This window comes from Lynx rufus, unplaced genomic scaffold (assembly GCF_022079265.1).
Source record: "Lynx rufus isolate CCGP_SWC_20201006 ecotype Redwood Valley unplaced genomic scaffold, mLynRuf1.p SCAF_7, whole genome shotgun sequence".
Classification (NCBI taxonomy): Eukaryota; Metazoa; Chordata; class Mammalia; order Carnivora; family Felidae; genus Lynx; species Lynx rufus.
Window position 1 is genome coordinate 13,558,216 of NW_025814889.1, and position 23,810 is coordinate 13,582,025.

At 39.4% G+C, this 23,810-nt stretch overlaps 1 protein-coding gene across 1 annotated transcript in view; it reads right to left on the reverse strand.

Annotated features, from left to right (window-relative positions):
* FAM107B (family with sequence similarity 107 member B) overlaps positions 1-23,245 on the reverse strand; it is a 232,542-nt gene extending 209,297 nt beyond the window's left edge. The window contains exon 1 of the mRNA XM_047065049.1: positions 22,832-23,245. Within this exon, the coding sequence (XP_046921005.1) occupies positions 22,832-23,245 (414 nt within the window). The remainder of the gene's footprint in view (positions 1-22,831) is intronic.
* Between the last annotated feature and the right edge of the window lie 565 nt (positions 23,246-23,810).

Sequence of the window (23,810 nt, forward strand, 5' to 3'; positions counted from 1 at the left end):
CAATGAAAAGAGTGGTAATAGATGTCCATTCATGTGCTCACGCACACACAGACACACACAAACACACGCGCCCACTGAGACATGCATGTAGAGTTTTTATGATTACCCCCCCTTTCAAGCTCTACTATTTGCCCCTAATGAGGATGGTGGCAGAAACTACAAGTTAGGAATAGGAGTTTAAATTCCTATTATACTGGAAACATGGGATTCCATTACAAAGTAAGTTCTCCCTCCGGATGCCCACACCTTAACTGTGGGCAGGTCTTCCTCAGACTTGATGCTTGGCCAAGATTCACAGCATATAGAAGGAACTTTTACATTTACCGTAGAGAGCCACCGTAATTATCCAATACTTAATGGTAAAATAAAATGCTGTTTAAGTTTTCCCCACACTCATGTTAAATTTCCTGTGTGTGGATGGATGGAAGAAATGAGAGGAAAGGAATGGAATGAAGGGGTGAGGATAAATATTTAAATGACTGACTTTTCAGTTTATTCCAGTTTTTTACTTCACATATACTCTTCAACTTTTCCATTTTGATAACCAAAGAATGTATTTTGTGAGCCACTTTCCAAATGTTCAACATCTTCCTCCCCCATATAAAATTAAGGTATGTAAAGACTAAAAAAAAATTACCTTGAATTCAACTAACAAATTTTTTCATATTTTTTAAAGGAAAAGTGAATCCAAATAATTTCTGAAAAATATGTGTCTGAGACATTGAGCCTCCCTTGAATTCATTGCGCCCCTCTGCTAATGAGCAGCAACATGCTGTTGAGTAGGATGGCCTCATATCCAGCCCAGAAGTAGGACTTAGTTTGTCAAGCCAAGCAGAGTAGTTCGATCTCCTTCCTTGGACATCGGGGTAATAAAACTCCCAAGACTTGTTTTATGGTGGAAAAGAAATACTCCTGTTCCCTGCCTTTCTCCTCCAGCTAAATGAGGATGGGAAAGCCTGAAGCCTGGGCAGCCATGTGGTGACTATGGGGAGCCAGCCTTTAAAACCAAATGACATTGTGAAAAGCAGAGAGGCGACATGCAAAGAGCTGATCCTTCATGCACTTTGAGCTACCATATCAGCCATTGCAAAGCCTGCCCTGACTCCAGACTGTTCAGTGATAAAAGCTGTACTTTTCTTTAATCATTTGAGTTGGGGGTTTCTTCCACTAAGACACAAATGCACCATCCCAGATAATAGCATATCTGTGTGTTGGCAACCATGTGGGTAATTTTAGGAAGAAATCCACTATATACTGAAAATGATGAACTTCTTTCCTTTTAAAGTTATTCAGTCAAAGATGAAATGCAGATCTGGAAAAAAAAATGAAAAATATTTCTCAACACCAAAGGTTGAATTAAATTTAAGGACACAAGGTAGTGAGTAAACAGGCCTGAGGTAATCTTTGCTTGCCAGGGCCAGGGCTTGAGTTAAGAGCTGTTTTATGACAGTTTAATTGATATGCCAACATTTTCCATGTCAGGGGAAAGCATATGTTAGAGGAACAGAAACTTAGGAACTGACCATTTGAACCAAGTCAGCAAATATATATAGGTTTGGCGACTTGTCGCTTCCAAGGTCTTTCTAACCATGGTCTAAATTAAGCTTAAAATGATTCAGCGGTCCTAGAGAAATCATTTTTGAGCAAGAACAGGTGAAACTAGGTAAAGGGCCCACTGTTGACTCTAGGAGAGTAAAGTTACCAACAATGGAAAAAAAAGAACTCAGAGATTCCCAAAACAGAAGTTCTGTAGTCACACTGCTACAGCATCATCCTCAATGGACGTCCATCCAATCAATTCCTGCTTTCTCCAGGAAGCATTCCATCAATTCCTTTTCCATCCATTCCTCCCTGGAGAACAGCTTTTCACCCACTACAAATTCCTAGTGGTAACTAGCACAAAATCTGTAGCCCAAGAGCAGGTGTACTTTTAAGATGACAGTGGGGGAAACTTTCAGGATACTGAATAAGCTTGAAAGGCTCTGAGAGTTTTAGAGACAAATGGGACATCACTGCCTTAGAAACTCCCGTCTATGCCCTACCCTCAAATTTCCAGAAGAGCAAAATCAGGCTCTGAAAGTTTGTGAGATGTGCTCAAGACCCATTGAGCAAGTTGATGGGTGAATTTGGACTAGAGACCAGGTCTTCAGACTCCAAAATCTGATGTTTTTCTCTTTATCAAACTTTTTGTGGTATCTTATGTGTCAGCTTGGTTAGGATATGGCCCCCACACATTTAATCAAACACTAATCCAGGTGTTTCTGCATAGGTATTTTGTAGATTCCCTTAACATCTACAATCTCTGACTTTAAGTAAAGAATATTACCTTTGGTAGGGTGAGTAGGCCTCATCCAATCATTTAAAAGCCTTAAGAGCAAACACTGAGATTTCCCAAAGAAAAAGGCATTCTGCCTCAAGCCTGCAGCAAGTCCTTCCTGAGTTAGCCTGCTGGCCTGGCCTGTGGATTCAAATTTGTAAGTCCCCACAGCTTTCTGAGCCAATGCCTTAAAATCTGTCTACATAGATAAACAAATAGATAGATAGATGATAGATATACAGAAAGTAAATAAATGATAGAAAGTAGATAGATAGATGATAGACAGAAAGTAGATACATAGATGATTGATGGATATATGAGAGATATATAGATTGATAAAATACATAGATACATAAATGGATAGATACTGAAATAGATATAAGTATATAAATACAACACACATGCACACACGTGTGCGCTCACACACACACACACACACACGCCCTGTTGGTTCATTTCTCTGGAGAACCCTGACTTATATACTATTCAATAAGCGAGATAGGGCAAATCCAAAATTGCCCTGATGAATATCAATAAATTGAGAGAGAATCCTTGGGATGGAAAATGGAATATATGAGCTCCAAAGGCACAGCTGTCATAGGGATAGTTCAATAATACCTGGGGCCCCAGATTCTTTCTGGTTTTCTGCTCTGTCATCTCTGGCTCCTTTTTTCTTTTTTTTTTTTTAATTTTATTTAAATCCAAGTTAGTTAACATAGAGTGTGATAATGGTTTCAGAAGTAGAACCCAATGATTCATCACTTCCATATGATACCCAGTGCTCATCCCAACAAGTGCCCTCCTTAATGCCCATCACCCATTTAGCCCCTCCCTCCCACCTCCCCTCCAGCAACCCTCAGTTTGTTCTCTGTATTTAAGAGTCTCTTATGGTTTGCCTCCCTCTCTGTTTTTATCTTATTTTTCCTTCCCTTCCCCTATGTTCATCTGTTTTGTTTCTTAAATTCCACATATGAGTGAAATCATATGGTATTTGTCTTTCTCGGACTGATTTCACTTAGCATGATACATTCTAGCTCCCTACACGTTGCTGCAAATGGCAAGATTTCATTCTTTTTGAACACCAAATAATATTCCAGTGTGTGTGTGTGTGTGTGTGTGTGTGTGTACCACATCTTCTTTATCCATTCATCAGTCGAAGTGCATTTAGGCTCTTTGCATAATTTGGCTATTGTTGATAGCACTGCTATACATCAGGATGCATGTGCCCCTTCAAATCAGCATTTCTGTGTCCTTTGGATAAATACCTAGTAGTGCAATTGTTGAGTTGTAAGGTAGCTCTATTTTTTTATTTTTTGAGGAACCTCCATACTGTTCTCCAGAGTGGCTGTACCAGTTTGCATTCCCACCAGCAGTACAAACGTGTTCCCCTTTCTCTACATCCTCACCAACATCTGTTGTTTCCTGAGTTGTTAATTTTTGGTTCCTTTCTTAGAGGCAAGTTGTGGAACTTGAAGGTAAGTTTTGAAAGATTTCCAGTCTGTTGCCTAATATATAACTGTGCTGTTGAGCCTAATATTTGAAGGATGCCATTGATTCTATTTGCAGAGTAGGAGTGAAAAATACATCTACATAAAGTGCAGATAAGGCAATTTTTGTTTTACATTTCAAAGATGATTTGACAAGGCATGACTTACTGAGTGTGTAATAGTCATTTTAAAGCACTTAACACATCACAGAAACTTCCTTTCCCCTTCTTACTTTGTCCTGCCATTCACTTTACAGAGAAACTACCAAGACTCCTTCACACCTGGTAATGAGCATTGTCTACCTTAAGGATCTTAGAACATTGAGGGTGCAAGAACATAAAGAAGAACATCTTGTTGCAGGATGTTGATTGGTTGTTTTTGTTTTTGTTTTCATTGCTTATTTCACAGAAATGCTATCAGCCAGTTCTTAGATTCTGGCTTTCACAAATTCTTTGGTCTCTATGAGGTAGAGCAGCTGCACATTAGAATTGCTGGAGAGAGCTTTTTAACTACCGATGCAATATTCCCAGCTCTGATCAATTAAACTCAGGTTTCTCAGAGTATCAACATTAGTATTAGTAACTTTTTAAAATTTCCCAAGTTTTCTGGATGCAAGTAGGGTTGAAAACAGCTGGGACAGAGAATGGGATCAAACTATCAGTTAAACAAGAGCATGAACAGTAAGAATGGCAGCAGCCGTAAAATGGGTATAATGTTTGTGTGCCCCCAAACCCCTAAAATGCACATGTTGAGACCTAACCCCCCATGTAGCAGTATTTGGAGGTGGGGCCTTTGAAAGGTGATTAGGCCATGAGAGTGGAACCTTTATGAATGGTAGTAATGCCCTTATAAAGAAGACTCCAGAGAGCTCTCTTGCCCCTTGTGAAGACACAGCAAGAGGTCTGTGGGTGGGAAGCAGGCCCTCACCAAACCATGCTGGCACTCTGATCATGGACTTGCAGCTTCCAGAACTGTGAGAAATAAACTTCTGTTGTTTGTAAGTCACCCAGTCTGTGCCATTTTGTTATAGCTGCCCAAAGGGAATAAGACAGCCATTAACCCAAAGTAAGAGAGAGAGAATTTATGGCCACTCTCCTCAAAATCTCTTCACCCACTTACTTCAACATTTTATATCCTTTCCTTAAGTTGCTAATTTATCTTATTTATTGCCTGCCTTCCTCAGTAGACTAGAAGCTCCACAAGGGTGTTTCTTTACAACTGGATAGATTTCCAACTCCTAGGCCAGTGCCTGATCACATTTTATGTTCTTAACTATTTGCTGGAAAAAGGAATGAATGGATGGGAATTATGTCTGGTTTGGGAACTGTCTGTATAGAGCAGTTGGAAAATACAATGGTGACTGAAAAGATGCTCAACGTCCTTCCTCATCAGGGAAATACAAATCAAAACCACACTCAGATATCACCTCATGCCAGTCAGAGTGGCCAAAATGAACAAATCAGAAGACTATAGATGCTGGAGAGGATGTGGAGAAACAGGAACCCTCTTGCACTGTTGGTGGGAATGCAAATTGGTGCAGCCACTCTGGAAAACAGTGTGGAGGTTCCTCAAAAAATTAAAAATAGACCTACCCTATGACCCAGCAATAGCACTGCTAGGAATTTACCCAAGGGATACAGGAGTACTGATGCATAGGGGCACTTGTACCCCAATGTTTATAGCAGCACTCTCAACAATAGCCAAATTATAGAAAGAGCCTAAATGTCCATCAACTGATGAACGGATAAAGAAATTGTGGTTTATATACACAATGGAGTACTACGTGGCAATGAGAAAGAATGAAATCTGGCCCTTTGTAGCAACGTGGATGGAACTGGAGAGTGTGATGCTAAGTGAAATAAGCCATACAGAGAAAGACAGATACCATATGTTTTCACTCTTATGTGGATCCTGAGAAACTTAACAGAAATCCATGGGGGAGGGGAAGGAAAAAAAAGAAAAAAAAAAGAGGTTAGAGTGGGAGAGAGAGCCAAAGCATAAGAGACTCTTAAAAACTGAGAACAAACTGAGGGTTGATGGGGGTGGGAGGGAAGGGAGGGTGGGTGATGGGTATTGAGGAGGGCACCTTTTGCGATGAGCACTGGGTGTTGTATGGAAACCAATTTGACAATAAACTTCATATATTGAAAAAAACCATTTTAAAAAATTAAAAAAAAATACAATGGTGACAATGCTAATGCTATGCTTGGGAGAGCTGGTCAACCTTAGTTTGGGACTTGTCAACCATCTGTGTCCTGAAAATGAGCCACACTGGAAGATCCCTCAGGAATAAATAACCTAGTACGTCGTTCAACAAGGAGCCTCTGGAACTCAAGAAGGAGGATTTCACCTTTGGCCTTTGGAGGAAATTAATAGAATTCAGATGGTCAAGCAAGAGAGATGGTACCACACAAAAACGTGAAATGTACAGAAACTCTTTCTAAAGTGAAGAATTCACCAGAACAACCAGCTAGTGATTATCTTAAGCAAATATAGATTTTAAAACTAGCCTGGGACAAGAATAGTTTGTTTCAAAGGCCTGAAGCTGATCAGGCATTTGGGAGATAGGCTAGTGGTGGTGCCTCTCTAAGAATGTCTGCAAGGGAGAGGAGTGGAGTGATGGACAGCTTGCCCTGGGTGCTGGGCATGGGGTCCCCATCTGCAGGACATGCTAGCCGGCTGGTTGCCAAAGAAGTGAGCAATGCAAAAACTTTCATCTAAAGTTAAAAGTCTGTGCTGGGCTGCTGGAGCTACTGACATGCATTCTCAGGTTAGTTGAAGAAAAACACAAATAGTGCCAGCAAATGGATTAAAAAAGAAAATCTAAGTTCTCCAAACATTCAACACTGTCTGTATTTGTTTCATTTCCCTTAACTTCTTTTTTTTTTAATGTTTGTTTATTTTTGAGAGAGAGACAGACAGACAGACTGCAAGTGGGGTAGGACCAGAGAGAGAGAGGGAGACAGAGAACCCAATGCAGGCTCCAGGCTCTGAGCTCGAACCGTGAGATCATGACCTGAGCCAAAGTCGGACGCTTAACCGACTGAGCCACCCAAGCACCCCTCCCTTAATTTCTTAATAAAATTTCATTGAAAAAAATCTAGCCATATGTTTTGAGATAGATTTATATGCCCCAGGGTGCTAAATGGGCTGAGACTGCAAGCGGGTGTCTGCTTGAGAGCCTGTCTGTGCTATCTGAGTACCCTGATACACTGTACAGAGCACATGTCTGTTCACAATTCTGCCCCTTTGCTTCTTTCAGCAACTACGAAGGCAGCTGACCTCTGGACTTCTAGTTCTGTGAGATAAGACATCTCCTTCCATTTAAGCCAATCAGAGTCAGGTTCTTGGTCACCTGCTGCTGAAAATGCCTCTGTCTTTTTCACCTAGTGAACACCTTCTCAGTTCTGAGACCCTGCTCTTGTGTAGCACTAATTCACTGACTCCCTTCTTAGTGCTCCAGATTTCTGTTGTGGCACCTCTGCTCTATCAGCTGGACAGCAAGCCCTTAAAAGAAGGGCTTTCCCCCCAGAACTGACAGAGTCCCTGACACAACAAAGGTGAATGAATGAATGAATGAATGACCTTGGAGAGAGAGATTCTCTGTGACAGCAGAAATGCTGAAACATAATTATGAGTCAAGAGAAAAAGAGAAAGGAATGATAAAGGAGAGTGTGGAAACAGGACGTTAGGAGAGAACAAAATGGGAAAAATATGAGACTGTGAGTATGAGAAGCTGATATATGATCAAATTAAGGTTTATGAAAATTTCATTGGATGGGAAAGAAAAATCTGTGTATAATTGTATAAATTATTTTAACAGTAAGCCATAGAAATAACCATTAATGCCATTTTGGCATTTGTCACCTCATAATGCAGCTGTCAATTTGCCTGAGTCCTGTCCTAATGGCAAGCAACTCAAAGGCAAGCCTAATGCTTGGGTCTTCATGGCATGCCCAGCCCTGAACCCAGCACGTGTCCAGCCCCCATTAAGGGCTGTTGAGCTGAGGACTGAATGAAGACTTGAAGGCTTCAGAGTTAGATGTCACACCGATTACTGAAAGCACAAAAGAAATAACCTGCTGAACATTTTATTTGAAATTATTTTTCCCCGGGGCGCCTGGGTGGCTCAGTTGGTTAAGCGTCCGACTTCAGCTCAGGTCACGATCTCACGGTCTGTGAGTTCGAGCCCCGCGTCGGGCTCTGGGCTGATGGCTCAGAGCCTGGAGCCTGCTTCTGATTCTGTCTCCCTCTCTCTCTGCCCCTCCCCCGTTCATGCTCTGTCTCTCTCTGTCTCAAAAATAAATAAATGTTAAAAAAAAAAATTAAAAAAAAAATAAAAAAAAAAAAGAAATTATTTTTCCCCATTAAATCGAATTACTTTTTTTCTTCTTTAACACTCTCTAGCTTAACAATAACATGTAAATCATGAGCTTTTATCTTGGATTTAGAAAGTGACCCATTAAGTAGGAAATCATGTGCTTGATACTTAAACCAGATTAACTAAAAAGGTCTTTTAGATAATTGGGTTCTCTGCAATTCAACAGAAAAATTTTTTTTTTTTTTTAGCCAAAAGCATTGTAAAGCCAGAACTAGGGGAAAACATTAAGCCATTCTTAGCAGTGTCTTCAGTACAGCTTGGTGTCTTATTAATGTGAACAGTATTATCCATACACTTCTCCACATGCTATTAAAGTCACACAGAGTAGGAGGTAAATGCATCCCTTTGTTCTCCTCCCATTTTAATGGCATCATTATTTATATTATTAATATCCTATATTTTTTCCTGTAATGCTTGAAGTTCTATATAAATAGTCATTCTTTCTAATCTAGTACTAGAATCATAAAAGCTCTCATCCTCATTTTGCAAATAGGAAAACAGAAGCATGAAATGGCTAATGCTTTGCCACATGGGAGATTCACTGAGAGGTTCAAAAAATGGACTACAAGGACAGTTGAAAGGAAACTTCCTCTGGCCAAGTTCACTTCAGAATAAATTTTTCTGGGTCTCTTATCTCAAACCTGAGTAATAAACAGCTTGTTCTTCAAGGGGAAATATCTTGAACCCTTCTCCCTAGTGTAGTCTTAAATTATTTCCATCAATTTCTAAAATAATAGATAGACCACAAATATATTGGCAATACAAAACAAAATACCCATGGTAAAAATACATGAAGGCTTATAAGCCTCTCCCCTAATTTTTATTTTATTGATTCACCCTTTATTTAATAAACATTTGTTAAGTGCCTTCTATGTGCCAAGTACAGTTTTAGATGCCACCCATTATAGATATAAAGAAAAAAAAAAGATACAGCCCCTTCCCTTCAAGCTCTTCACAATGAGTTAGACACATAAACATGGGGCAGTTTAATAAGTGCTCACATAAGTGAGGTAAGCACCAAGTGCCAGTAGAGGACAGGATAGGGCACCAACTGGGAACTGGTGTTGAGGATGGTGTCAGAAATGGGGGACAGAATAGGAGCAGAATGAGCAGGACATGTCCAAAGTGTGTGGTGGGGCGGGAGGGAGAAAGCACATGGCCCGGCTGCTACTGGTAGTCATTTCATAACCACAAATGGAACCACTTGTAGGGTGAAGCCCATGTTATGGATGGCTGAGCAGAGAAATGGAAGAATCTAGGTGGTCAATGGCTTCATTGAACTGAACTGCTGAATCAGTCAACACTAAAGTCACCCTATCTCAGAGCTTGTTTTTAAGTGAAAGAATACATTTCCATATTGTCTAAATTTAAGTAGGGTTTTCTGTCTCTTGCAGCTAAAAGCATCCTAAGCGATTATGTAGAGGAGGTTTAGGGGGAAAGATAGTTCATTTCTGCACACATTGAATTTGAAATGGCTGTCTGTCCACCTGGAGATTTCCCAGGGACAGGTGGGTCTGACCGTCCTTGTCGAAACAGTCATTGTTTTAAAATAACCTCAGCATAGGGGAGCCTGCGTGTCTCATTCGGTTAAGCCTCCAACTCTTGATTTCCACTTGGGTCATGATCTCACGTTCATTAGATTGAGCCTCAGGTCGGGCTCTGTGCTGACAGTTGGACCCTGCTTGGGATCCTCTTTCTCACTCTCTCTATGCCCCTCCCCTGATTGCGCTCCTGCTCGCTCACTCTCTCTCTCTCAAAATAAATAATAAATTTAAAAAACATAACCTCCGCATAAACACTTTGAATATCTATCCCATAAGGATAGTTAGTTGCACTTGAAGTAGCTCCATGGCATCCTCAACAACCCAGATGCTTTCTTGCCTTCCTGCCCTGCCATCTCTAGATTACTTGCTTTTATTCATAGGTTTGTTCTCTCCTCTCACAAGATGGTGACAGCAGCACTAAGCATCCCATTCACACCCCAAAATGTCCAAAGGCCAAATTTGGGCACATTTTTCCTTGTTCTTTCTTGAGAGCAAACAGTCTCGGAGTTGATGCTCAGAGGCTGTCAGTATGTGAAGGACTCTAATCAGGGGTCTGTATTCAGACGAAGCTACACCAAGCACTTCAAATGAGGTTAGCTACGTCTGAACAAGAGGATCCACCAATTAGGATACGATTTTGGAAATCATTTTTCACTTGTGAAATGAATGGTATTCAAGGTATGTAACTGATCAGCCTTTTTGCCTTTGCAAAATGAAGTATAAGAATGTGGCAAGTTCAGAAATCCAACTCCCTTATAGTAAAATCCTGGATCTTGAACTCCATTTGGTCCTGGACTCTGATTAGCAGAGGGCACCTTCACCCCCTCTGAATAGAGGATTTGTTGGTTTTGCCATTAGAATATTATTGTGTTCCTACACATCATTTTAATTGTGCAAGGGGCCACTGTGTAAAAGAACAGAAACTGGGGAACTTCTTCCAGCTCACAGGATCAAGGAATATGCCTCTTTTGGGGCCTGCTTGGCAAAAAACATCTGTACCTGTGGCAGAATTCATGTGAAGCTTTCTTTATTGCAACATATCATCACGGAGCAGGTTGTGAATGGGTAGGCAAAGCCCCTACCTGCCTCTAATAGTTGGAGGATACCAATGTTTACTGGACAATTTTGAATGGTCAAAAGAACTCAGAATAACTTGTAACTCCACTACACCAAGTTACTTCTCCCTACAGAGACTCAAGTATTATACATCCAGGTCAGAGGAGTCCTGGTAGAAGTTCAGGCATAAGAACAATCTTTCCTGCAGGCAGACCTCCTGGAATCCTAGGAAAGGGCCTGAGAATGAGAGCCTTCTGAGAGAGCCATGGCTTCACTCCATACCAGGGTCTAATCATTTAGTCTTTTTTTGTCCATCGCTGCTTCAGGTGTGTTTCTCCTGAAACACCCAGATCAGTCAAAAAGGCAAACAATTCCCAGATAAGAGGACTCTTACTAGTTCAGGGTATGTTCATGGATGTTCCCCCTCAAGTTCTTCCTTAAATAGCCTCCCATGTACCCTTTATGGGGCTTCTACTGCACAATTTTCTCATGCCCTCTATTCACCATCAACACTTCCTGGCCAGCAACTGCCCAGCTCAACACCTCCCCTTATCTCCCCCTAGGTCTCCAGAACTTACCCACTTTATAACTGAAAGTTATACTTTTCCCACCATCCCCAGCCCTTGGCAACAAGCACTCTGTTAGTATGAGGACAACTTTTTTAGCTTCCACATATAAGTGAAATCATAAAGTATTTGTCTTTCTGTGTCTGGCTTATTTCACTTAACATATGTTCTCCCCATTTATCCAGGTTGTCACAAATGACAGAATTCTACTCTGTTATATACGTGTGTGTGTGTGTGTGTGTGTGTGTGTGTGTGTGTGTGTGGTTATATTTTCTTTATCCATTCACCCATTGACAGACACTCAAATTGTTTCTATGTCTTGTGTACTATGAATAATGCTGCAGTGAACATAGTGCAAATATCTCTTCAACAAAGTGATTTTATTTCCTTTGGATATGTACCTAGAAGAAAAGATTGACGGATTATATGGTAGTTCTAGTTTTAATTTTCTGAGGAATTGCCATACTGTTTCCCTTAATGCCTCTACCAGTTGACATTCCCATCAACAGTGTGTAAGTGATAAACATTACCTTTTCTCCTCTCCTTCTGGCTTTTTGATAACTGCCATCCTAACAGATGTGAAGTGATATGTCATTGTGGCTTTGATTTGTATTTCCATGATGATTAGTAGTACTGAGCATCTTTTCATATACCCATTGGCCATTTTTACATCTTCTTTGGTAAAATGTCTATACAGGGCCTTTGCCCATCTTTTAATTGGGTCATTTGGTTTTTTGCTATTGAGTTGTATGAGTGCCTTATATATTTTGGATATTAGCCCCTTACCAGATATATGGTTTGCCAATATTTTCTCCCAATCTATAGATTGCCTTTTAATCTTATTGACTATTTCCTTTGCTATGCAGAAGCTTTTTAGTTTTATGCACAGGCGTACCTTAAAGATATGTAGGTTTAGTTCCAGACTACTGCAATAGAGCAAATAGCACAAAAAATGAGTCAAATGAATTTTTTTGTTTCCTAGTGCATATAAAAGTTAAGCTTACACTGTACTGTAGTCTATTTACAGTGTGCAATAACATTATGTCTAAAAAAACAATTCCATACTTTAATTAAAAAATACTTTATTGCTAAAAAATGCTCTCTGTCATCTGAGCTTTCATCACATCATAATCTTTTTGCTGATAGAGGGTCTTGCCTCGATGTTAATGGCTGCTGACTGATCCGGGTGGGGTGCCTGTGGCAATTTCTTAAAATAAGACAACAATGAAATCTGGCACATTGATTGGCTATTCCTTTCATGAATGATCTCTCTGTATCACGTGCTGAAGTTTGAGTGCATTCTACCCATTGTGTATTCTTGGTGCCTTTGGCAAAGATTTTTTTGAACATACATGGGCGACTTTTAAAAAAAGAGATAACTTTGAATTAGCTCTAATGACAAGTGTATATATATCACATTTGAATTTTTATAAGAGTATGCATTGTTTTATATAAAAAAAGTATTAAAGGCAGTTTATGATTTCCAAATTGCAGTACATTAATTACCCTTAGTAATAAGTAATGTACGACACATCTTTTTGAGATTTGGTGCTTTAAGTTACAGAAACTGATTCTCCTTATGGGGGTGGTCTATTTGAGGGGAAGTTTCTCTTTTTCTGTGGACAACCAAATTATGCCAGTGTATTTAGTTTCTAACAGTTGCCTGAGTTGTCATTTTCTCTTTAACTAAACAGGGGATACCCACAAACCATCTTGCCACAACCAAATCATAAACACTTCCCATGGCAGTCCTATGCCCCTTGTAGAGACTCTCCCCCTTCCTCTAAATCCCCAAATTTCCAAACTCTCACCTCCCCTGGTACAGAATTACAAAACCACGTGTGTCAACCTCACATCAGGAGTGTTAACTTAGTGAGCTCTATTTTCTTTGGAAAGGAGGAACTGTGAATGTAAAACTAAAGGCAGTTCAGATCAGGTTAACATGTGTCCTTGGCTGGGGGAAAAAAACCACCTCTAATTTACCATGATTAATATAGCACATTCTTTCAACTAGCCCCTGTGGGTCCTGGAGCAGAAAAAATGTTCATTTCCAGCATACCCAGTGAGTAGAATAGTGGAATTTTTTTAACTGAGGTACAATTGCATGTTATACAATCAAGAGAATGGAAATTCTAACACTACAGATCCAAGTATTGAGGGAAAATGGGTCTAATCAATGAATTGGCATCTTTTTGGTAGCTCTTTGGTGTGACACTCCAGGCCAGTGACTATGAACAAAGTAAACCTTGCTCTTTTGTTAACCACCTGTGAAAATGAGGGCAAAAGATCAAGTAGGTCATTGGCAGATTGCCAGATTCTCTCTGATGAGCTAGAAATAGACGCTGCTCAAAAGTGGGCTGACCTCTTCCTTTTGTACTTCTCTCCCTCCAACGTATGTACACCTACTTAGATAGTATTTATCATTCTTATTTGAATTGTAAATGCCAGAGTAACCTCACTTGAAAATTATGCTTTAAAATTTGATGAAATTATACACTCAATTTTTATTTCTTAGCTTGGAATATATATGCCCCTCAGCTCTAAATTTTCCGAAAATTTTGCATTTTTACCATTCTCTGTAGTCTTTTATGGACAGTCTCCAATAGTCAAAGCTGTGCAATGTAAATTTTCATGGTGTTATGAGGATAATTTATTTTCTTTCATTCTAAGAGAAGCCAGGAAGCTATCTCTTTTCCAGTTGGGATGAAACTGAATATCTGGATTGGAAAATTCCTAAGTACACTGGGTATATCATGCACTGTCATGGCACTGTGTTTAACGTCTTTTGAAAGTAGAAACCTAGTGTAAGAAATTGTCAGACCCTAAAATGAATGGGATGGAGTCCCCAGCAGCTCATATCCCCCCTTGTTGGGAGGTAGGAAGCATGAAAATGAACTAGAAAAGTAATATTTGCATGGATTTATAAGTTTTTTCTATTAAAAAATGTTTATATAAAATCATCTGCCTAGCAGAGAACTTCCTTAATAGGATATTTGTTTTTATACGTAGTCTAAAATTGTGTTCTCTTCTATTTTGGCCCATAAGAAAAGGAAGGGAAGATTTCCTTATAAAGAAATGCAGGAAAACTGGTTTGTACCAGAAAATGGAAATGCAGCGTAGCAGAATTGCTACCAATAATGCTTATAGAAGGGGGATGTGGAGTTAACAGTGGGATGAGGGATGATAGATGTTCACACACAAGTTTAAAATTTGCTTCTAAGTAGTACTACCCTCTGCAGATGGTACTCTCAAGGATCAACTTCAAGATAACTTTAAGACATTAAAAATAAAAATAAATTTGTTGAATGGGATCACTTGCCTGTAGAGGTGAATAGCTCCAGGAGCTTTTCTGTTAATAGGTATCCAGGAGTCTCTCCAACACCAAATTCAAATTAGCGTGGCCTTGATGTAGCTCCAACAGAACATGACTGGAATCTGATTCTAACCAAGGAAGCTGAAACCCAATTAATTAAACTATCTCAGGTCTTAACAAAGACTGTGCCAAGAAAAGAAGGGTGGGCATGGAGCCTAGACAAGGAGAGCTGAATAAGCAGCTATTTAGTTATTGGTAGCATGAGTTCTGCACTGGCCAAGGAAGTCTTGCTTTGACTGGTTTAATTGAGCTTCCTATCCACTAAAAAGGTTACCCTTAGAGTGGGAATGATTCAGATTTCTTACCTCCACTGAGTCCTAGTTTCCCCATCAGTAAGAACAGTAGGAGATAAGTTCCAAGAGGCAATAGGATATACTTTGTATAGGATCTGCGGGCCACCATGAAGACATGATTAATATTTTAGGGAACCGCAGAGGCTTCGGAAAGTTTTGAGTAGAGGAGTGATTGGGATTATCAGGAACTAACATTGCAAAAGGATTAGAAGTATCAAATTAGCTAATCCATGTAAGGCCTTAGCACCATGCCTAGTCTATTAATAGTGCTCAATAACTGGTAATCATGATTATAATTACCATACTTCAGTGATGCTATCAAAGTAGCTCCTCTTCACCAAGACTAAATCATGAAGAAATAAAAAATCTGAATAGACCTATAACTAGTAAGGAAATTAAATCAGTAACCAAAAAACCTTCCAACAAAGAAAAGCCTTGGACCAGATGGTGTCACTGGTGAATTCTACCAAATGTGTAAAGAATTAACATCAACCCTTCTCAAACTCTTCCAAAACAAATTGAAGAGGAAGGAACACTTCCTAAATAATTCTGTGTGGCCAACATTACCCTGATATCCAACTTAGACAGAGGCATTGTAAGAAAAGAAAACTAGAGGCCAATATCCCTGATGACAATTGATGCAAAACTCCTCAACAAAATCATAGTAAGCAGAATGCCATCCACATGTTAAGAAGATTACACCATGACAAAGTGGGATTTATCCCTGGAATCTAAGGATAGTTCAACATACAAAATAGCAATCACTGTAACACACCACATTAACAGAATAAAGAGGAAAAATTATCATATCAATTGATTCAGAAAAAGCACTGACCAACTTTAACTGTCTTTCCTGATGAAAATACACAACAGAATAGGAATAGAAGGAAACTACTTCAACACAATAAAAGCCATATTTGAAAAACCCATGTTGTGCTCAATGGTAGTATCAGACCCAATGATGAAAGACTGAAAGTTTATCTTCTAAGATCAGGAACAAGACAAAGATGTTAACTTTTGCCCTTCTATCCAACACAGTATTGTTGAGTAGCATTCCAAATTCCAGTCAGAGCAATTAGACAAGAAATAGAAATAAAAGGCATCCAAATTGTAAAGGAAGAAGTAAAATTATCTGTTCACAAATGATATACGCTTATATGTAGAAACCATAAAGATTACACACACACACACACACACACACACACACACACCATTAGAAGTAATAAATGAGGGGCACCCGGGTGGCTCAGTCGGCTAAGTGTCCGACTCTTGATTTTGGCTCAGGTCATGATCTTGTGGCTCATGAGTTCGAGCCCTGCGTTGGGCTCTGCACTGGCAGTGTGGAGCCTGCTTGGGATTCTCTCTCTCCTCCTCTTTTCCTCTCTAATCCTCCCACTCCCCCAATCTCACACACACACTCTATCTCTCTAAAAATAAATAACTAAATTTTTAAAAAGAAATAATAAATGAATTCAGCAAAATTGCAGAACACAAAACACATGGACAAAAATCAATTGTATTTCTGTACACCAACATGAGCAATCTGAAAAGGAAATTAAGAAAACAATTTCATTTACAATAGCATCAAAAAGAATAAAATACTTGGAGATAAACTTAGCTGAAGAGTCAAAAGACTTTTATACTATAAACTACAAAATATTGCTGAAAGTAATTAAAGAAGACACAAATAAATGGAAAGATAAACTGTGTTCATGGATTGGAAGACCCAATATTGTTAAGATGTCAGTACTACTCACAGCAGTCTAACTAGTCACTGTAATCCCTGTCAAAATCCAAATGATGTTTTTTTTGCAGAAGTAGAAAAAAAAATCCATCCTGAAATTCATATGGAATCCCAAATAGCCAAAACAATCTTGAAAAGGAAGAACAAAGTTGGAGGTCTCACACTTACTGGTTTCAAAACTTACTACAAAGCTATAGTAATCAAAACATTGTGCTACTGACATAAAAAACAAACACATAAACCAATGAAATGTAATAGAGAGTCCAGAAATAAACCTTCATATATATGGTGAATTGACTTTTCACAAGGGTGCCAAGATCATTCAATGGAAAAAGGACAAATTTTTCAACAAATGGTGTTGGGAAAATTGGATATCCACATGCAAAAGAATTCATTTGGACCCTTACTCAAAATGGATCAAAGATCTAAATGTAATAGCTAAAACTATAAAACTCTTAGAGGAATGCATAGAGAAAAAGCTTGATGGTATTAGATTTGGCAGTGATTTACTGAATGTGACACTAAAAGCATAGGCAACAAAACCAAAAATAGACAAATTGGACTTTGTCAAAATTAAAATTTTTGTACATCAAAAGACACTATCCACAGAATGAAAAGGCAGCCCACAGGATGGGAGAAAAATATTTGCAAATCATATATATCTGACAAGGGATTAATATTAAAAATATTTAAAGAATTCCTATAATTCAACAACAACAAAACAACTCAATTTAAAAAAAAAGGCAAAGGCCTTGAATAGACATTTCTCCAAAGAAGATCACAAGTGACCAGTAAGCACATGAAAAGAAGCTCAATATCACATTAATCATTAGGGAAATGAAAATCAAAACCACAACAAGATACCACTTCATTCCCATTATCATAGCTATTGTCAAAACAAATGAACAAAAACTTTAGAAACAAGTGGTGGCATGAATGTGGAGAAATTGGAGCCCTTGTGCATTGCTGGTGCATTTGGTACAACCACTATAGAAAACGATATGTCCATTCCTTGAAAAATTACGGATAGAATTACCATGTGACACAGCAATTCCACTTCTGGGTACATACTCAAAAGAATTGTAAACAGGGTCTTGAAGAGATATTTGTACATGCATGTCCATAACAGCATTATTCCCAGTTGCCAAAAGGTAGAAATGACCCAAATGTCCATTGACAGATGAATGTGTAAACAAAACGTGATATATACATATGATGGAATATTATTCAGCTTTAACAGGGAAGGATATTCTGACATGTTTCAACATGGATGAACCTTGAGGACATTATGCTAAGTGAAATAAGCTGGATGCAAAAGGACAAATACTGTCTGATTCCACTTACATAGGTACTGAGAATAGTTGAATTTGTAGAGACCGAAAGTATAAGGGTGGTTGCCAGTGGATGAGAAGAAGGGTAAATGGTGAATGGGGAGTTAGTGTTTTATGAATACAGAGTCTGAGTTGGAGAAGATGAAAAGAATTCTGGAGATGGATGGTAGTGATGGTTGCACATCACTGTGGATGTCCTTAATGCGACAGAACTGTATATGTAAAAATAATTAAAAATGTAAATTTTATCTTACGTATATTTTATTATAATAAAAAAAATGTAGCCCCCACTTCCTCTGAGTTCGTACTCTCCAACAGATTTCTGGTTATCATTTCTCTTTGTGTATAATTTTCCTGTAGAGAAAATAAATGGATGGCTTAGTAAGCCCTACCCTGACAGTCCTCCAGGCTGACAACTAAACGGTCATTCAGATTTATACATCAGGCTCTTGTAAGGGTGGGTATCAAGGAACTAGGTCTTACAGAAGGATGACTGCAAAACTGTGTTTCTTGATGGCATAACAGAGACTCAGACCCTAAAAAGCAGTGACAGCCTAAGCCTGGGGTCTAGGGATATCTTGGCTACCACTTCTCTGTCTAGCAGCAAAACCAGCCTGTTACTAAAAGCAATGGTGTTTTCAACTCCAAGATTGGCCCTGTTTCCCTTCCTTTTTATAAAACTAAATTTTTTTCATTTTATTTATTTGAGAGAGAGACAGAGCAAGAGTGCACAAGCAGGGGCAGGGGCAGAGAGACAAGGCGGGGAGAGAGAGAGAGAGAGAGAGAGAGAGAGAGAGAGAGAGAGAATGAATCTTAAGCAGGCTCCACACTCAGCAAGGAGCCAGATGCAGGGCTCAATCCCATGACCCTGGGATCATTATCTGAGCTGAAATCAGGAGTCAGATGCTTAACTGACTGAGCCACCCAGGCACCCCCCCTAAAACCAACTTTTAGTTAAAAATACCCAGGAATGATTTCCCAAACCACAATTATTTTCTCTTCCTGTGTCAGGCAGGCTACTTTGTTGAAGTAAGAACTAGATAAAACTTACCACTGCTGTAGAAAGACTTGCTTAGTGTGGGAACTGTGTCCTTACACTGCCAACATTTAAGGGAGAGGGAGGGAGGAGGAAAATAGCACCTTTCAACTAGGAAGCAAAGTTTAAAAGAATAAGGTAGAACCCCTTCTTCTCTGTATATTCCAGCCTCCCTTGTCTTCCCAAGGGTAGGAAAGGAGTCTCTTCCTTGTGCTCTTATGGTGTCTATTGTTGACCCATAAACCTTCTCATATTGCATTGACACCACCTGTTTACTGTATCTCCCACTGGAATGGAGGGAACTTCATAAACTCTGTCTTCAGTCTTTGTTTCCTCAGAGCTAGGGCTGTCCTGGCACACAGTAAGAACATGATAACTCTTGGCCAGAAAAATAAACAGCATACTGCTGTGTTTCATTAACTCTACAATCCCACCAGTTATTAGACACTTCAACTGCAAGACCACCAAGAAAGAAAAAAAATTACAATCAGAAGAAAACCAGGAGTCATAAAACATTCCAATTTTAGGGTTATTATCACCTTGATTGCAGGCCTGGAACATGGAAGAGATGGCCACAAAAGGATTGAAGACTAATTGATATCACTTCATAAATACAGATATGTGCACATACATCTACACCACCAAAAACCTGCTTTTTTAATTAGTTCACTTGGCCTCTCTATCTTCAGCTTTTCCTCTCAGACAAGGCATTGTTTCAGATTTTTAAAAATCACTTTCTTGTCTGAATACCAGGTAACTAAAAACAGATAGAGGGACTTGTCCCCATTTCTTAGCTTTGGTTATGTTCTGAGGCTCAGCTCTAAAAAAGAGTATTATTTGTTGTTTCCACCAAGGCAGCTTAAATGATGAGGATCAGTGTATCACAGTGGGAAGTACTTTTGCCTCCAGGCAAGACTATAATAAAATAAGCTCATTCGTCATCTGCCGAGGGAAAACATGTCACTACAAAATTACTAGGTAATGAAAAATCTGGGCAGTCATATGGCACTTTTAATCAGAAGATCTCAAAACAGTCCCACACTATCATCAACAAAGTCTTGTCATCAGCAGGATGCAAAGTGGAAAGTGTCCCTTTGTGTTATACACCATGAATCTAAGTTGTTTTTTTTTTAAAGTTAAGCAAATGAATAAAAAGCAAATAATAATGATGATGATTATATACATAGATACATTTACATATAAATACACATACACACACATGAAATTTTAATTGCATGTCTAGTGAGATCATGGACGAATATTTCATTGTAAATCCTCAAGCACCACACCAGTAATAATAAGGATCTGGGCTTCAATCCTGGCTCTTCCTCCCTTCATGACCTTGGGCAAGTGTCCTACCATCTCTAAGTGTCAGTGTCCTTATTTGTAAAATGGGACTCATAAGGATATGCACCTCACTGTAACTGGGGTCCATGGAATATTCCCTGTAAAGCAGAAATACGGTGAGTGCTCTATAAATATTAGCTCCCCGCTACAGAAAGAACTACAATAGAGGCCCATTTACCATGCCCGCAGACCCACTTTCCCCCCAACAGCCCAGTCTTAGTTTCATAATGTTTTCATTTCGCCACTGCCAGTTTGGTCTCACTTCCCTCCCCACCCAGTTTGGGACCTGGGCAGCTACTGAATTTACTACCGTAGGGTCCATTCTTCTTTGCCCCACCCACCTCACCTTCCTCTCTTCTTTCTATGATATCCCTCAGGCCAGGATTGTTATGATGACCTCAGCTCCAGTCTTCTCAACTTTAATCCATCCTACATAGCTGTACCTGTTCATGAAATCCTAAGCGTGACATTTCTCTGTTCAAAATTCTTAAAGCTTCCCCACTGCCTACTAAATTCAGTTCTGACCACAGCATTCAAGACATCCCACTTTTGGCTTCAATCTACCTTTCCAAGGTACCTCTCCAATTTAGCCAATCTGATGTACCTATCCCTATGCTACATTCCCCCACATCATTTTACTCACACAATTTTCTTCTATTGTAATGTCTTCCCCTTCGTCTCTACCTTTAAAAATCCTAACCCACCTTCTAAAAAACCAGTCTCAAATTCGACCTCCCCTGCAATGTACCTTTCCAACCTCCTTTCAACTGTCTCATATGTGTCTTCTTTGGGACACTTATATTTCATCTTGCACTGAGGTTGTTTCCATCATAAGGCCTGCCTCACCTCTGTAGTCTATCCATGCCTTTGCTCATACTAGTGGGCAATTAATATGGATGTTACTCTGCTGTGTTTAATTGGTTATATTTGAATACACGTATTTACTTTGAGTCCCTGTATCACATATGCCACTAAAACAGGAAGATAAAATAAAATCAACCCTTTGTATGTGCTGCTGTATTTAGCAATATAGGGTGGGTCCTAGGTTGCTGGAATCAAATCGTACATCATTGGTTCCTTTAACATGCAACAAATAAAAACTTGGCCATGATGTCCACTCAGCTAACTACAGTACTACTAAAAATATCTTAATCTGCATGTGTATATAAACTGAAAATTGACCAACAAATGTTTTGGTTTTTGTTTATTTTTTGAGGTTTTGATTTAGTGGTGCTAGGGGAAAAACAAAAACAAACCATTACAGTTCTTGCTATAACAGAGGGTTTGGTGAAATCCTCTGTCCAATCTCAGAATAGAAGGATGTAGAAAATAGAGCTGAGCTTCAGTAATTTAAGATAAGCATGTAAAATATCAAATGAAACTATTTTTAAAAATATGTTTTAACCCTATCTTCACTGTTTTGCAGTTTTCAATGCTAATGAGTCTTCTTGGTGAGCAAGTCAGACAAAATATGTTAGACTAGATGGAAAAAAAATGATTTTTGAAAAATCAGAATGTCTTAGTAATGGATCCCCAAATAGTTCCCAGTTTTTTAAGTCTGGTCCTAAGCTTCTTGGCCAGGAATATAACCAAAAAATGCTCAAGAGGTATCTCTAGAAAACACTATTCAAGAAACCCTGCCTCTTGGGATTACCAAGAACTTTGACATGGCTGTGCAGCTAAATCCAATCAGAATATTCAACAATTAAAAATTCAGTAATGCCTCTAAAAAAAATAGATAAATATACCAAGATTATGCCTTTTAAGAGCAGCAGCACTTTTTTTTTTTCAAATAACTTCCTTCTCCTGCCTCTAAGTCTTGGAAAACTGTCAGAGGAACACCCATATTATGAATAGTTTTATAGGTCGCTTCCTTTCTTTACTGCTATGCATAGGGTTCATCATTTCCAAATTTTCCCAGACTGCTTTGATACCATGTGATTCCTTTTAAGTAGGGGCAATTTCTTAATTCTGTGATCAAATCTTCTATATTGTGGGTTTTCATATAAATAAATTCATGTACCAGTTAAAGAAAAGAAAAAGCTTTCCCAGACTACCTTACCCTTAATCTTTTATTGAGACACCATTGGCTCTGAAGCACCATGGGCAGTTAATTAAAGGCCAATTTTGGCCATTGTTAAGGCCCCAGTGCTTATTGTCATTGCTTCCCTCTACATCCTTTAAGAACCTTATGAGAATTTAAAAGGCTTCACACACTTCCTCTCACTACTAAGAGTTCCCCTCAACATCTTATTCACTAATAACATTAACCATGTTTGTTTCCTGAAGGAATCTACCAATGATCAGAACTCTCCTCCAACACTATTCCTTCTATAACAGCATTGGGAAAACTCACCGTTGGCATTTCAATAATTGATGGTCTGGGGATAGAAGTCTGGAAAGTAACTGCTTCACAGTCCGATTTACCTTCTAAGGACCCAGACGAATCCTCAGGGGTCTCAGCAGGCTGGTTGGCACTGTGATTACTTGAACTCAGATTTGCACTGCCATTTCTCTCTGAACGGATGCTGGAATCTCGCCTTTTCTCTGGAGTTCCTTCTTCCCCTCTCGAGCGACTTGGGTGCTGGTCTGCTTTGGCCGTGGGCTGAACATAGATGGTGGAATGAGGATCAGCTGTGCTGGGCTGATCAAAGGGCGCATTCTCCCTTGTATTCCCGAAACAAGCAAGCAGAGCTGAGCATGGAAATGGATGCATCCTTCTAGATGGAGATTTCAGTCTCTTGGTGAGCCTTGCTTTCCACGTGGACATGACCTGCAGTGAAACATTGCAAAGTTCAAAGTGGGGGAAACTTTTCCAGGGATTCAGATCACCTCCGGTTTCCTTCTAATAAGTATCTCCTTGTCTGAGAGAAGGACTTACTAGTGGTTACTCCTAAATACAAAATTAAGAGATGGCAATTCCACCCTCCCTAGGAGTCACTTAGCAGCCAACTCCCCTTCGGAAGCATCCATCCCATCCCTGGTGATTTCACGCTCTTCCTTCCTTGATGCCGTCAGTGGCTAAAGAAAGCTGCCTGTGAGGCATGTGTTGGCTTGGGTTACAGTCCCAAGGCCGGGCAGACGCTCCAGTGTAAGGTAGTGCCAAGTCAATAGACAGTTGCTTCAGGTTACCTTGGAGGCATAAAGATAACGTAGCCTGATAGCGTCCACCATAATAGCGTTAGCCCGTGTATCAATAACATCATAACAGCAACATAACCTTCTTCGGTTACCCCCTTCAAATATTGATTCCCCCAAACAAAACAAACACCACCCATTTATCCATCACAAACGAAGACCCCCAGAGGGTCCTCGACCCTGGCAGCTGTTTCATT